This window comes from Gopherus flavomarginatus, chromosome 2 (assembly GCF_025201925.1).
Source record: "Gopherus flavomarginatus isolate rGopFla2 chromosome 2, rGopFla2.mat.asm, whole genome shotgun sequence".
Classification (NCBI taxonomy): Eukaryota; Metazoa; Chordata; order Testudines; family Testudinidae; genus Gopherus; species Gopherus flavomarginatus.
Window position 1 is genome coordinate 183,509,828 of NC_066618.1, and position 16,914 is coordinate 183,526,741.

Here is a 16,914-nt window from a genome sequence, read left to right on the forward strand (position 1 = left end):
CAGCTCAGGGCAAGGGCGGCTCTAGACATTTCGCCGCCCCAAGCACGGCAGGCAGCCTGTATTCGGTGGCTTGCTTGCAGGAGGTCCACTGGTCACACAGCTTCGGCGGACCTCTCGCAGCTGTGCCTGCGGGAGGTCCAGAAGCCGTGGGACCAGCTGACCTCCCGCAGGCAAGCCGCCGAAGGCACCCTGCCTGCTGCCCTAGCGGCGACTGGCAGAGTGCCCACTGCGGCTTGCCGCCCCAAGCACACGCTTTGCGTGTTGGGGCCTGGAGCCGCCCCTGGTGCAGGGTGTCTTTCAGAAACTTTCTCAGCAGCCAGCACACACGCTGTCTCTGTGTGTGTGTGTGTCACTCACACACACAGTCTTTGTGACACACTCTCTCACACACACACACAGAATCTCTGTCACACACATTCTCTATGTCACACTGTCACACACACACTGTCTCTGTCACAGTGCGTCACGCACGCACATACATTGTATCACACACACAGTGTGTCACACACACACTGTTTCTGTGTCACACTCACCTCCCAGCACATACTTGTGTTGTTGTTGTTGTTACTTCTTGGTACTTCCTGCAATGCACACATATTCTCTGTAATTTAATTCTTTCAAAGTGTGTTATTGACTGGTCATTTCATATGCATTTAATAATTTTTATTTCTCTTACACTTAAATTTAATTCCTCAAATAGTGAGTTCTAAAATGCCTCACCTGTCCTGACTGGTTTTCTATCTGGACTTTAAATATATATATATATATATATATATATATATATATATATATATATCTAGGTTTTTTGCTTTTACTGGTGGCGCACATCCATGTATACCTTGGTACACCTCACAATTTATTCTGCACAAGGATGGAAAAAATTAGAGGAAATATTGATTGCCTTGTTTAAGCAGCTCCCTGCCTAGAGTTCTGTCTTTTGTGGATCTCATGCCTAGGCACCTATCTCTTCCCTATTCCTTTGTGGATCTGGGCCTCTGAGACTCTTCTACAGATTTAAAAACACTAGGGCTGTAAATGATATATCCCTTATATATAACTGATATATTCAAAACACACAGACACCTAACAAAACTAACAGCTTTCCCCCCCATAGCCACAATATGAACTTTTGCTAACCTCAGAGCAGTGAAATATAGCAGAGTTCATGGGGTGGGGGGGGAACCCCCCAGCAAATCTTTTCCCTGACAATTGACATTTAATATGCTGTCCCTTTAAATATCTGGCAGCTCCTCAAATCCCCATGGTATTTACAGTGGACATCTTGAATCAAAAGGAAGAAATGCATTTGGCTATTTCTGAAGCATTAAAAGCCTTATTTACATGATGGTAGCTTTTAGAATGCTCACATGGGCTCTCCCCCTGCCCCATCAGTCCCAATGATCTTTTCAGAGTTCTGAATTCACTTCTGGCAGACATCTTGGATTCTACAATTACTGGAAGGAAACTTCCCTCGTACACCTCCCACAAGCTGGCAGAACTGCTAGTAGTGTTAGTCATTTATATAGTGCTGTAAGGTGAACATGGCCTATTATATTTCATTACAGGCAGCTGGTTTGCAGTCCGTCACCGAGAGATTGGTTGATCATTGTGCAGTAGCTGGAGTGCTTCCCAAAATACATGTGTTTTCAGGAACTCCTTAAATGAGGAGCAGGAGGAAGCTTGTCATAGATGAATTAGAAGATGACATTTATTGCAGACTCAGCAACCAGAGTCAGTGCAGTTCTGCCTTGACAAAGTGAAAACATGGTTCTATCTTGTAATGTAGGTGGAATCTAAACACGCCCCTGAATGTGGCATGATTTGGGAATGCAAGTTAAATTGCAGTTCCATTCCATCTACACTTACAGGATGTGATCATTTTTAAACTGAGTCTGGGATGCTGTAAACAGGTTTCCCAGCATGCTATTTGCAGAGGGTGATGCAAGTCATCTCATTTGGTTATGCAGATCTGAGTTATGCAGATCATCCCCACATCATATCAATAAAAAATTGATACCACATCAAATTGTCAAGTATTCTGTATATGCTGAACATTTACAAAAGGAGGGGAATATAGATTTCTCAGAGAGCTTGAAAACATTTCACTCACTATTTTTTTGTACCCCTCCAATTGTAAAGTTAGGATCCCTTAGTACTGTTTGTCCATCTATACAGGCCTGGGAAGGAGAGAGAAATTATAACAAATACATTTTAGAGACTTCTGCAAACAGTTTTTCCATCTGTAATAATGTCACACTTGGAAGCTCCAGCCTCTCTCAATCTGCCTAGGCCATTACAAAAAGTTGCCATATTGGGAAGGGCAAATTCCCAGCGATGCACTGAGATTAAAAAAAAAAAAAAAAAAAGAAATCTAAAATCTAGCACTGAACTAGATACTAAACTAGCCCTATTGCTGGTCCAGAATCCTGAACCTGAGACCAAAGTAATTTTGAGAAGAAAAGGAATAATTTTCTGTGACTAACAGGTTTTAAAAAATAGTGGTTGTTTGCATCTGTTCAGAGGTTTGGAATGTAGAAGTAGTCCCAGTGAAGCTGGATTAGTAGGCAAAGAGCAGGTGATAGGGTCAAAAGTGCATCATGGCTGCCATTTATCAGTCAGTTTATCACATGGATATCACTAATGGGAAAGTGGTGTGTGTGTATGTATACATATATATATATATATGTTCATGCTGCACAAGCATAAGTATTTGTAAATATACATTTATAAAGTGGGTGTTTATAAAAAATCTAACAAACGTTCTCAGTCAGAAATATCTGGGAAGTTCCATTTAGCTTGAAAGGCATCAGGAATTACAGTGTGTTGCAAAGTTATTGAGTTGGAAAAATCTTAAAAAACTGGAATCTTGAGAGAAACAAAGCTGGGACGTCTGCATGATTATTTCATACTTTTTGGCTTCTCTGATTCAGTCTAGCACTGAACCTCTCCCTTTCCTGCCTCCCTTAACCCCAAGAGGCTGCCATGACCTTATAACCACCCACAGTTTCCATGTTACTGTCAGCATCCTTACACTTGACTGATGAGAAGTATGTGATTATTCAACACATCATAAAAACAGCTATGGCAATTGAAGGAGAGATCTGGAAGATATTTATAGAAATCTGTAAACAATCATTTCAATTCAGCTATTCAGTGCTGTGCACACATTAGCTTATGAGCTGTTGAGCTGTCAGATTTTCTTTGATTCTTTCACCTCTTTTAAAAATTACCCAGTGCTCAGCTGTATTCCTAACCATTTTGTATTTCATAACATTCTGTTTACGGAGACAATTTCTTTTTTGAACTGCAGTAACATAGAAGGTTTTCTTTTTATGATTACACATCTTTTCATCGATTTTAAGAGGCTTGACGTGCCATGATTCACTAACATTGCCTGTATGCTAAAAGGCTTCTTTGGGCAATTATAGTGCATACATCCGTTCATTACATACAGCTCAATGTGTGCTTTAAATAGACAGCGGGGGGGGGGGGAGTTGTGAAACCCTTTTGGAAAGATAAATAATGCAACAGTGGAACATTCATTGCAAAAGTCTGTGTGTTCTAGGCGCTAGTCCGGCTTTTTACTCACCATAGCATGATTTAACCACATTGGAATGATCCCATCCAGGCTCTTGGGGTAAACCAGTTCTCGGTTGTACGTATACAATACCCAAAAGGACATAAACACAAACTGCAACAAAAGAATTTTTGTTGTAAAAGGCAAAGCAGTCTGTAGGAAAAATGTGAGCTTGCGAGATAAAAACAACCGATGTATCACACAAATGACAAAGTAAAGAAGGGAAGTTAGTGCAAGATGCAGTGCTCTGCTGTTGTTAAAGCCGTGTCAGTCTCACCTTGCCTTCTCAGTATTCTGGGGCATATATCTATGAGAAACCCCCTCCTCTACTGTATAAACTGCTGACACTGACATTTCCAGGGAACACATGACTATCCTTGAACCTTTCTTATTTTTCCAGTGGGATCTTGGATGGTCCAAGGTTCCAAGGCCTTGGCTGTCATGCCAAAGGATTTGTTCTGCTCAATAACAAAGTAAAAGCAGATAGTGGCAAGACTGATTGTCTAAATCTTGGCATGCCGATAAGGTCTGTAAGCTTCATTCCTAAGCTGTAGGTACAGGAGTAGGCTGTATCTTAGGTCCATCTGATCGAATAAGGGAGGATTTACAGTGGGAGGATTTAAGTGTAAGAAATGAATCCCAGTATCAGCTACTGATATCCAAAAGCTTATTTGTACTTTCTTGGCCTGGTTTTACGTTTGAGCACAAGTTGTCCGTATTATGGAAACTGAGGGCATGAGAGGTGGGGAGGATTGTCAATACTAAATATAGTGCATGCAGGTTACAGACGAATACATCCTGGTGTTCAACCCTTTTCTGTTACATACCCAGAAGCATGCATGGGAGATGTGACAGCAGTGTTACAGGAAACTGGTTTGCAAAGAATCACTAGTACCTGAGATGGCTTAGTCTCAGTTGCAAGAATTGCCTCTCTTGTTTCACCTGGCTGAAATGCTTGTGGACACAGTTAAAGATGAGTTTCAGCTCTCCTGAGGCCAGCTTCTGCAAGCCCCTTTCATACTGAGTTGTACTGACAAAGTTATTTCAGTCTCTGGCCCATTATATGCAGAAACATGTGGCGAACATAATTGTCTACATGTGAGCAGACAGTCCAAAATGAATCTGTTGTAGATTATTCTAAGTAATATCATTTAACTCTGTTTCTCTTCTGTGTTTGTTTAAACTCATTTTGCAGTCAGGGAAGACAATACGAGGATTTATCGCCTTTTAAGGACCCTACTAGACTCTTACGGCACATGTTGCCCTTCCGGTGAAACTACTTCAGTAGATAATTCCAGTGGCTCTGTATGTATAAGGGTAGCAGAATGTCTTCTTTCTGCCCTTTTGATTTTGGTGGATGTCTGTCTGCCTATGGCTGGGTTGTAGGGGGCAGGGGAAGGGGGGCTTGTAGACCACCATGTCAGAGCAACAAGTTCAACATTAAACCACTAGCTAGCCTCATATCTGGGGCTAGATTTAAGCACTGTTTTCTCATATAAATGGATTTGTTCTGTTTTCAAAAGACAAAATGAAGCTCCCTAGTAATAGCTGTATCTATTTGGTACATGTGTATATATGATTATTATTATGGACATTGGTTACTTACCGTGGACACAGGGAAAGCCAGGACACTGAAGAGAAGGTCTCTGCAGGAAATTATGTACTTAACACTTGGTAGTTTCTTAATTAGTCTCAACACATCAGCCAGGAAGGAGATCCCATAGAAAACAGCCTGCAAAACCTAAATTAATTACAGATAATGAGGGAATCTTCATCCACCTTTGATTAGCATGTTCCTGCATGAACTCAATACTTGCTCTTTAGGGAGCTGTTTTGTTGGTGAACTACAAGTCAGCACCAGGGAAATAGCTTTTGGCTCAGTTTTCCTTATTAACTGAAAGTGATTAAATAAAGTAGTTCAGGAGATTACTTTAACAGTACCTCTCTTAATGGAGCTAGCAGAACAGTGTGGTGTGAAGAGTGAGCTTTATTCAGACTGGAAGTGGCAGGATGTGTTGTAAGATAGGTCTTTTTGCAATTAATATGTTAATTGTTAACCTCAAGGCAACAAAATAGTAACGGGAGGGGACAAATCTGTGGCTATTCAGAGTTCTAATGTTTCCAACAAAGCAAACACTATAAGTGTTCTCACAGGTTAGCCAAGATGCAGGGCTGGCTCCAGGCACCAGCTAAGGAAGCAGGTGCTTGGGGCAGTGAATTCAAAGGGGTGGCACTCCGTCCCCTACTGGGGCAGCACATCCAGGTCTTTGGCGGGAACTCGGGGGCGGGTCCCCCACTCCCTCTCTTCCTCTTTGAGCTGCTGCCAAACTGCCGCCGAAGAGGAAGAGAGGGAGTGAAGGACCCACCGCGAATGGAGTGGCGCGACTGAGCTGCCGGCCAAGTGCCGCCGATTGGCTTTTTTTTTTTCCCCAGTGGTTGGGGCGGCAGAAAACCTGGAGCTGGCCCTGCCAAGATGGTGCCTTCTGGCTGGTGGTGATGCGTTAGAGCTCATGCCCATACTGTACCAATTACCCAATACAAAACACCCTAAAAGGGCTGTGTTAGACAGAGAAGCCACTAGAAAAAGATTTGTCCTGTACTGGGTCCTGATGCAAGAGCAGGATTTCACATTCAGATCCTCAAAAATACTTTAGGCAGGAGTTAGCCACCTCAATACCTTTGAGGACCTGGGCCTTGGTAACTGGAAATAAGACGTCATTGCACTAGAATTGAGAGCGCTGGTTGAATTATGTTTTTTGGAAATAATGTAACCAATTAATTCTGGCTCTTTTTTAGTTAGCTAACTTCATAGATGGTCTGATGATATTATGCAAATAATGTATTATCTGTATTCTCTTCCACTGATCATCAAATAATTGTATTTGAAAACGATGTTTCTCATTCTTCAACCACCTCTGCTAGTGCTACACAATGGACTGTAATGCACTAAATGTGGGAAGAAGTAAAGATAAAGCCTATTAAGAACTTGCTGCTCTTTGACTGCTAATCTATGCTCAACTTTGAACCTGAGCTCAATTTTCTTGATTACTGGTGGTATTTTTAAAGCTAGATTCTCTCATTCTTATGCTGGGAAACTCAGTCTATTGCAAATGCTGGCACTGCTGAGATGGAAAGATACTATTAAGCATTCCGAATGACGTCTCTTTTGCCATGATCTCACCCTGATTCAGATTTTTATTTTGAGTTTGTGTGATATCTAAGGCTGGACTGATTACTTCTTCAGGATCCTGGAGAGGTTGGGCTTGGGAGGGGACAGCACTGGCACAGCACTTGATCAGAAAGTTTTAGATGCAGAATAGAGGATGGGAAGCAGGATGGGCTCCCTCTGCTCACCAAAAAAAAATAAATTTCAAAACACAATACTTTGTGCTGTCATAGTGTAGTTCCCCTTAGGGCGACAAGGTATATTTAAATATTAATGACTTAAGGCTCACAAAACCTCTAGGAGGTAGGTAATTAGCTTTAAACAAAAGATAGGGAAACTGAAGCCCAGAAAGGCTAAGTGACTTTCCCAGGGTTTCACAGGAAATATGAGGCAGAGGTGGGAGTTGAATGCAGGTCACTTGAAAAATAGTGCTGTGGCTCACCCCCAACGCCATTCTTCCTCCCAAATTGGACAGGAGGCTTATGGACTGAATAATGCAACTGTCATTAAAAATAACCCTGCCAGAACCACAAATACTTACAGTTCAAGCTCATTCCAGTTTGTGACACAAAAACAGCCCTTTAAATATATGTGTGTGTCTTTCACCATTGACTTTGAGATCTTCCTTACCAAGACTGGCCTCTCTAACTGTGGGTAGACTTTTGGACTCTAAGGGCTTGATCTTGCAAGGTGCTGGACCCAAAGCAGCAAAGCGCTTAAGCACATGCTCAACTTCAGCGGGACTCCTCATATACTTAAAGTTAAGCACATGTTTAAGTGCTTTGCCGGATCAGTCCCTGGGGCCCCATTCCTTGAGGCACACTCATGGGAGATGGGTGCTTAAGAATTGCTGTTTTTCTTGTATGCCATTGGCTATAATTACTGCAGGCTGTAGAGCAAGCTACAATGTTCAGTTCAATACTTTCTCCCTATGCTTTAAACAGCATGACAAATGGCAATGAAATGACCTGTGTGACATGATAACAGTGAAAATCTGGTGATGCATGGTAACTAATCGTTAATAAAGCATCTCATAGGCTTTCCCTATTTGAGAGAGGCATAGTTCCCAGAGTACAAGGGTCTGATTATTGCTTTTATGGTGAGCCCTACATTAATCATGAGCCAGAAATAAACTTCATTTCCCCCCTTAAAATCAATTAAAACAAACATTTGGATGGAAAAGAAACAGATGGTCCCAAAGCATCTAAGTTCTCAGTCTAGCATTCTTTCTGTAGCTTACAGAATAGGTCAATAGTATCTTCCAGACTGAAAACTTTCCATTCATTTTTCTTTACTTAGGTAGCTGTGTGTGAGCACTTGCACGCTCACACACCTGTATCCATAGGCCCCTATTTAAAAAAAAAAAATCCTGGAATTTAATCTCAGGAGCATACCTTTAAGAAACCCAATATTCTACCCTCATCTACAGTAATAGAAATCCAAAGTAACTGCACTGAATTCAGTGGATTGCCATTGGTATAACTGAAAGGACATCTTAGCCCAACATTGCTATAACTATACTTGAAAAAAAAAAGGGTAAAAAATTAGGAAATTAACAGTTTAAGTAAATTAACCACCTAACTGAAATAACATTCCATATCAGACATGGTTTAACAGAAATAGAGAAGTGCTAACAATTAGTGTGCACACTCAAATTACAAGTTGCAAGAGCGACTATAGACTTTGGAAAGTTAACTATTGTGTCAGGAAAGGAATTGTGGTACTACGACTCACTTTAGGTGAAACTCACTTCTGTGCAGAAGGCCTGCCTGAGGCTTATGAACACTTCAGTCCTCTTAAGCCTTACTTGGAGAGTGTAAGTGGGACTAATTAGTGCACAGGGTGAATTTCACCCCTTAAGGGTACATCTACATTTTGAACCTGGGGCAAAATTTCTGGCTCGAGGAGAGATACCTGTGCTAGCTCTGGTCAAACGAGTACACTAAAAATAGAAGTGTAGCCTCAATGAAATGAGCAGTGGAAGGGCTAGCCACTCCGTCTATGATCCAGGCCAAGAGATTAGGTATGTACTTGGGACGGCTAGCCTATGCCGCCACTCACGCTGCTGTGGCTACACTTCTATTTTTAGTGCTCTAGATTGATCATAGATAGCACAGGTATATCTCAAGCTGGAAATTATGCCTCCAGCTGGAAGCATAGACATACTTTTAGAAGAATGCAAGAGTGAAGCCCTGGTACCACAGGGTATGTCTACACTGCAACTAAACACTGGTGGCTGGCCTGTGCCAGCTGACGGGGGCTCATAGGGCTTGGGCTAAGGGGCTGTTTAACTGCAATGTAGACATTTGGGCTCAGGCTGCAACCTGAACTCTGGGAGCCTACCACCTCACAGGATCCTAAAGCCCAAACTTCAGCCTGAGCCCAAATGTTTACATTGCAGTTAAACAGCCCCTTAGCCCAAGCCCTGTAAGCCCCCATCAGCTGGCCTGGGCAAGCCATGGGTTTTTAGTTGCAGTGTAGACATATCCCCAGATATCCTGTAAACCAAGAGTCGGCAACCTTTCAGAAGTAGTGTGCCGAGTCTTCATTTATTCACTCCAATTTAAGGTTTTGCATGCCAGTAATACATTTTAACATTTGTAGAAGGTCTCTTTCTATAAATCCATAATATATAACTTAACTATTGTTGTATGTAAAGTAAACAAGGTTTTAAAAATGTTTAAGAAGCTTCATTTAAAATTAAATTAAAATGCAGAGCCCCCGGACCGGTGGCCAGGACCTTGGCAGTGAGTGCCACTGAAAATGAGCTTGCGTGCCACCTTCGGCACACGTGCCATAGGTTGCCTACTCCTGCTGTAAACACTGAAAGGCGCTCTGCTGCTGTGTGCCTCCATAGGTTCCTGCTGTTAATTGGTTTCATTTGGCTTATACTCAGCCTATGTTTTCAGGTGTAACAAGAGAATTTAAACCCCACTTTAAAAATGGAAAACTGAACACAGCCGTAATTATGGAGTCAAGACAAGTGCTCCCATAATATATCACAGCACAATCGAACACAGAGGGACTTGAACACCAGATCAGAACTCTCACAAACTCAAGAAAATTCATACTTGGACATGAATCCACATTTTGCAATTATGTAAGTATAATAGAAAATATACAAAAGGATGAAATTATTTCAGGTGTCCCTATGACTTTCCAAGCAGCAATGTTGGCACTTGCAACTGCAGCTGCTCTCAGTATATAAATCTGCCAGATGTAGTTCAAAAGGATTCCCCAAAGTTTTCCCTCCAGAACAGGAAGAGAAATAAGAACAGAAACATTCTGAAAGGGAGAAGCCAATGATTAACCCGCAGAAAAGGATGGGGAATTGACTGGCCCTTCAGGACAAACCTCTCTGTTTCCTATAAACCATTTTTAGTGCCACAGTGATAAGAGCTTTAGAAATGCTTACAGATAGACACGACATGTTTTATTAACTGTGCCTATTTAATTTGGCCAGACAGATCAGTTGAACTAAGAGGCATCAGTGGCAAAACTCAAATCTCATCTAATTTGATCAAAGCAAGTATTTCCATTTATTTATTCCCGTGATTCATTTTCAAAGACAGCATCCGGTTACGTGAATGTATCTAATTCCCAAATTGGTAGTCATAAACACAGCCCACAGCATTTTGTTTAATGGGGTATAAATCTGATATTCCATGTGGGCTGCTAGATGTGGAAATCAAATTTTACTACATTCATATATATTCACACAATAAAATTATAGAAAATTATGTGCAATAAATATTGGATCTATTTGAAAACAAATAGGAAACAGTACCTTTAGTACAATCAAAACCATTTTAATAATGAGAGATTCAAGTGTAATGAACAAAATTTGGAGAGGGAGTGTGGATGCAAATGTCTGTTTTCAGATGTCCGAGGATGTTCTTTATGCACTATTCTACTTGTGTATATACAATAAACCATTTTATGTGATAGATGGAAAGATTTGGGGTAATAACTTATTCTGGATGCTGCATTATTATTTGTATCGATGTAGCAACAAAAGAACCCTAGTCATGGACCAGGATCCATTGTGCTAGCTAGGCACTGTACAAACACAGAAGTAAAAAACAATCTCTGCCCCAGAGATCTTACAATATAAGCATGTTTCATGTTATGCAAAATAGATGTAAAACTGTTCTTATCTGTCCGATAGTCCCTTCTGTCTTTTCAGGAACTGACCAATGAAAACCTTTGATACTTAACACTCCTAGCACTTTTATTTTTCTCTTGTGCAACACCACCCTACATTATCTCATTTTGGAGGCTCTGATTGCAACAAATAATGAAAGTGGGGTAGGTGGAGTTGAAGTGGCATATGAGAGCTGGAGTCTGGCTCTTGGGAGGCTCACACAGCAGGTGCGAATGTGGAGAAATTGCTAAAAGAGGAGTATACATGAAAGCAAGTGTGTGCTTCCAAGCAGAGCTGTGCAGGGCCTGGAATTTCTATGGCATGGGCAACTTTGCATTTCTAAAATTTTTTTCATTCTAAATCAGAACAAAAAGTCAGAGATTGGAATGGAAATTTTCAAAAAAAAAAATCCACTTTGGAAGGCCTGAAAGGAAAGGTGATATCTTTCCAAGCTGGCAACTAGGAACCTGGGCAACCTGGAGCCTCAAAACCCCACCAGATGGACTACTAGTGATCCCAGGCAGCCTGGTGAACTAACCTGCTGGCAGGCTGACTGTGGGAAGAGGAGGTAGGACACAGGCAGGAAACCAGGTTGGCCCACTGGCCTGTCTGCCTGCCTGCTTGGGTTCAGTCTAAACTTCCAGAGGAATCAACACGTTCCCTCACAATGTTTTGGTTCCATCAAATCAGCATTTTCTGACAGAAAACTGTTTGGTCTGAAATTTTTCAGCTAAAATTTTTCAGCTAGCTTTACTTCTAAGAGACACATCCAGTATCCCCTGAAGCATCACAGTTCTGTTTCCAAAGGCTTCACAATTTTGAACAGTCTCCTCGTTATTATTTGCTGGTGCACATACTCAAAGCAGGCCTCATCTGAGCAGGAAATTTTAAAGTGCTGTTTTTCTGCTCCCCATGTTCTCCTGCCCTTTGACCATGGCCCAGCCAGCCCCACGGTGTTGGCTGCAGCCTGTTTCCACCCAGTGAAGTGGTTGCATATGTGGGCTTCTCCTCTGCATGACACAGGAGCACTTGGTAGTGTGAAAGATAGACTCGAGGGAGAGACTAGGGGAAGTAGCCAAGTAGAGGAAGCTGGGATCTTATCTTTGATCTAATTGACAATGATGTGAAAACAAGGAGTGATCTATGTATTGACATGAAAACAAACAGAATTAGAGAAAGACCAAGTGGCAGGTTCGACTGCCAAAAGGAAATTGCAATGTGTGCATCATTTTCAGGGGCTCAACCACACAACTGTAATGTATACATGGCTATGCATGTTGACTCTTTGTGGTGTATTTTGGAAAAATCTCCACAACACATTTGGAGCTACATCCTAAGGGACACAGGGAGGCCCTTTGTTCCCTAAAGGGGAACTCTGTTGTGGTCTTTCTGATTGTAAGGTTAGGCCACCTCAGTATGGGACATGAAGCAACTGAGGGCTTGTCTACATCAGAAAGTTGCAGCGCTGGTGAGGGAGTTACAGCGCTGCAACTTAGGAGGTGTACACATCTGCAGGGCACCACCAGCGCTGCAACTCCCTGTTTGCAGCGCTGGCCGTACTCCTGTTTTGTCTCGGGTGTAGAGGATCCAGCGCTGGTGATCCAGCGCTGGTAATCAAGTATAGACACTTACCAGCGCTTTTCTTGACCTCCGTGGAATAAGCATGTATCCCAGCATACCTGAGGAAGCCTCTGGTAATCAAGCTGGTCTCCTTCCCCGGCTTGCTCTCGCGTTCCCCGAACCCCGAGCAAGCAGGTCTTCTTCCCTGCGGTTTGCAGGGTGGTTCGGGGAACGCGAGAGCAAACCGCAGCGAAGCTGGTCTCCTTCCCCGGCTTGCTCTCGCGTTCCCCGAACCCCGAGCAAGCAGGTCTTCTTCCCTGCGGTTTGCAGGGTGGTTCGGAGAACGCGAGAGCAAACCGCGGCGAAGCTTGTCTCCTTCCCCGGTTTGCTCTCGCGTTCCCCGAACCCCGAGCAAGCAGGTCTTCTTCCCTGCGGTTTGCAGGGTGGTTCGGGGAACGCGAGAGCAAACCGCGGCGAAGCTGGTCTCCTTCCCCGGTTTGCTCTCGCGTTCCCCGAACCCCGAGCAAGCAGGTCTTCTTCCCTGCGGTTTGCAGGGTGGTTCGGGGAACGTGAGAGCAAACCGCGGCGAAGCTGGTCTCCTTTCCCGGTTTGCTCTCGCGTTCCCCGAAAGCCCTTGAAGCCGCCCAACAGCGCTGCAGTGTGGCCACATCTAACACCACTTGCAGCGCTGGTTGCTGTAAGTGTGGCCACTCTGCAGCGCTGGCCCTGTACAGCTGTACTAATACAGCTGTAACAACCAGCGCTGCAAAATTTTAGATGTAGACGTGGCCTGAGTCATGAAGCAACTGCTCTACCTCAAAAGGGGTAGCGAGCTCAAGCATTAGCTCCTCATCCCCTCCACTAGGCCTCTGGTATCCTAACCCCTTCCTCTCCCCTCTCTTTTTCTGCCACACATAGGCAGCCTGGAAGTTACTACTACGCAGACATATTAGCAGACTCCACAGAGCAGCTTGTGCAGGTGAGGGAAGGAATGGGGGATCAGGTACTTGCTGTAACACCCTCCCCACTTTCTCAGAAAAAGTCTCTGGAGAAAGAGGGATTTTGTACCATAGAGGAACTTCTGCTTCCTCCACCACTTCCTGTCCCTGTCTGAATCTCACCACCTTTCCTCTGTGACTGGAGGGTGGTGTCTTCAGCCCAGTGGGCACCTCTGTTGCTGACTGCTCCATTTTGGAATAGTCAACTCTGCTTCTGAAAGGATGGGGAGGAAAAGCAGCACAGTTATGTTCTGTCACCCCATGCTCATAGCGAGACACTGGGAAAAGAGTAGCTTCACCCAACGTCACTCCCCTGGTGACCCAGAATTGTGGACAGCAGAGCAGAGAAGATTCAGGGGGCCTGGGGCAAAGCAATTTCAGAGGCCCCTTCCATAAAAAAAAAATTGCAAAACTATAGAATATTATGTTCTTGTGGGGGCCCCTGCAGGGCCCAGGGCCTGGGGCAAATTGCCCGACTTGACCCCTCCTTCTGGGCGGCCTTGCAGCAGGGCCATGGGGAGGGCTGATTGTGGATCTGCCTGAGGGGGACCATTTTGCCTCAGGTTTTCTTTACTGTTTGGGTGGCACAAATCCATTCCAAGGGCCAGCGATGTTGGCGGGCTCTGCAGCAGCACAACAACAGGCTCATGTTTTGGCCCTCAGTGGTTAGGATGTTGACAGGTATCTCCCAAGGAGAGGAATTTATATACTACTTAGATTACTCCCTAGTGTTTCCCATTTTGTCATTGGTTTTCATTAACGGTTTTTAAAAATACAGCATAAGAATGCCCAAAGGTATAGTCCCAAATCCTGCCCCTTACTCTGTGGGTGTGGAGGGCCCAGCCTAAGACAGGACAATTGTGATTTGAGGAAGCTCAGACAGGTCGTCGGGGGCCCATGGGGTGGCTCGCATTGCTGGTTGTTAGTAGCCACAGCAGGAAATATTTATATTGACTACTACGGTATATGCTACACAGACACAGAAGAGCCAATCCCTACCCTGTAAGGCTTAGACTCACAAAGTGCTGTAATGAGTGCCACTGTGCCCTCTATTGTGTGGTAACTCCCAGTGTGGCATCATCCAGTGGCCCGCTAGGGATAAGGACGGGCACGGGCAGGGCTGGAGGTTCCTCTGCTATATAAATCCATACACTGCTGACTGGGTCACAAGGGGAATTCAAGGGCTAGGGAGCCTCAAGGCTAACTAGTGTCTCTGAAGGGCTCCATTGCCACAACAACAGCTCAGTAGGAATTCTGTCCACAAGCCCCTACCTCTACCCATAGAAATCCCCTTTGCACAGCCCAGCTACTTGGGCTAGTTACTCAGACCAAGTTTTGTCCCATGGACAGCATGTGTTACATGTTTTCATTTGGTTAGTAATGGTGTGATATTAGTACTAATGTGTGTGTGATGCAGAAATATATTATTGTCAGTATATCACAGCGTAATTCTAAGAAACACAGCAAGTCACTGATCACACTTTTTGAAATGCATGAGATAATATTGCACATATTTCTACATTTCTTTTTGCCCATTGTGACTTACAATGTCCCTCCCCCCAACAATTTTTTTAATTAAGTACATGCAATGATTGGCTATTACCTCACCATATTTTGTTTTACTGTTTGTCTATTTTGTAACAGCTAAAATCATATTCAAAGAACTATAATTCTCACTGCATTCATGCTACTCAGTGCTGAATATATATATACTAATACTAATTGGTAACTATTCTATTCCTAGGATTAGATAACATGCTTTAAAGCTGTACATCCTTCCTGTACACATTCTACATTTCTTTCCTTCTCAAGATTAACTCATCTCTTAACAATGAGGCAACTAGCTACAGTATATATAGAATTTGAAAGTATTGCAATTTGCTGCCAAATATTCTTTATACATAAACAACACAAATGTGGATACCTATTTAGTTTGCTTTGGGGTATAAACCATAAAAGAAAGCAGTATACCAGCAGCAAATACACCAGCTGCATATGTTTTAAGGCACAGATGGTAGACAGACAAATAGACAGATTGGTACCACTGTATACTACATGCTTACCAGATTGAGAACTGTCAAATATTTCCACTGCCTACCATAAAGGAACACTTCAGACGGCCGGTCTTCTGCTCTTACAAGTGAGATTGAATAGGTTACAAAAATGTACCAGACAAAAACAAGGGAATGGTACAGAGCCAGTGTAGCAATTGCCATGGTTCTGCTGTGAGTGCTATTCAAGCCCTAAAGCAGCTTTTCTTTTAATGTTCAGTAGCCCTGGGTAGGAAATTGCACTGCAGGAGAGTTTGCTGTCCGAAGAAAGGACACTGCTCACATAAAACAAATATTACAACACTGGCTGGACTTTGCTTCTTTTTTCTTCTCTTTTTTGTTCTATTGATAAGCTTGGAAAAAAAATAGGCTTATTCCCTGGATTTAAATGCCTCACTCAAGATTACTGAAGATTAGTTGCAGAGTTACATAAGTTTTGGTGTTTTTGCACCAGGGGAGGAGGTTGTCGCTGGTTTTGCATAGCTGAGTTTCACATTCTTTTTGGACAAGTAAGAAAAAAACCCTATTTTTCCTTCTGGTGAGATATTGGTGTTGCCATGAGCCTGGATCAATTTGGGGAGACTTTTGTCACTTTTGTTTCAACAAAGAAAAAAGATGGAAAGAATAAAGGGCTTTCCAAGGGGAACTGAATACATTTGTTAGTGTTGTAAAAGAGGGAGTATCTAAGGGGTTAATACACTAATGTTAGGGTTCTTTGGTTTCATAAGTTTTGAAAATCATCTTTGACATTCTTTGTAGAAAGTTTGCCTGAAGTAGGTTATTCTGTCAATCCATGTTACTTAAGTATTTACAAATGTGCACAGCTGGTCTGACAAAATTCAAGTCACTTTAAATGTCTAGGAGGGGATAGAGAGAAGGGGCAACAGTCTGGGGTCAAAAAAGCAAACAGGATGTTAGGAATCATTAAAAGGGGATAGAGAATAAGACTGAGAATATATTATTGCCCTTATATAAATCCATGGTACTCCCACATCTCGAATACTGTGTACAGATGTGGTCTCCTCACCTCAAAAAAGATATCTAGCACTAGAAAAGGTTCAGAAAAGGGCAACTAAAATGATTAGGGGTTTGGAGAGGGTCCCATACGAGGAAAAAGATTAAAGAGTCTAGGACTCTTCAGCTTGGAAAAGAGGAGACTAAGAGGGGATATGATAGAGGTATATAAAATCATGAGTGATGTGGAGAAAGTGGATAAGGAAAAGTTATTTACTTATTCCCATAATACAAGAACTAGGGGTCACCAAATTAAATTAATAGGCAGCAGGTTTAAAACAAATAAAAGGGAGTTTCTTCTTCATGCAGCGCACAGTCAACTTGTGGAACTCTTTACCTGGGGAGGTTGTGAAGGCTAGGACTATAACAGCGTTTAAAAGGGAACTGGATAAATTCATGGTGGC

General features: G+C 42.9%; 1 protein-coding gene and 1 long non-coding RNA gene across 2 annotated transcripts in view; one reads left to right on the forward strand and one right to left on the reverse strand.

Moving 5' to 3' along the window:
- Window positions 1-15,715, reverse strand: part of ADTRP (androgen dependent TFPI regulating protein) — a 47,860-nt gene extending 32,145 nt beyond the window's left edge. The window contains exons 1-3 of the mRNA XM_050941663.1: window positions 15,509-15,715; window positions 5,184-5,318; window positions 3,590-3,691 (exon numbers count right to left, since the gene is read on the reverse strand). Coding sequence (XP_050797620.1) covers window positions 3,590-3,691; window positions 5,184-5,318; window positions 15,509-15,661 — 390 coding nt within the window. The 5' untranslated portion in view covers window positions 15,662-15,715. The remainder of the gene's footprint in view (window positions 1-3,589; window positions 3,692-5,183; window positions 5,319-15,508) is intronic.
- The window catches only part of LOC127045541 (uncharacterized), a 146,919-nt gene that overhangs the window by 79,744 nt on the left and 50,261 nt on the right, over window positions 1-16,914 (forward strand). The window lies entirely within an intron of this gene.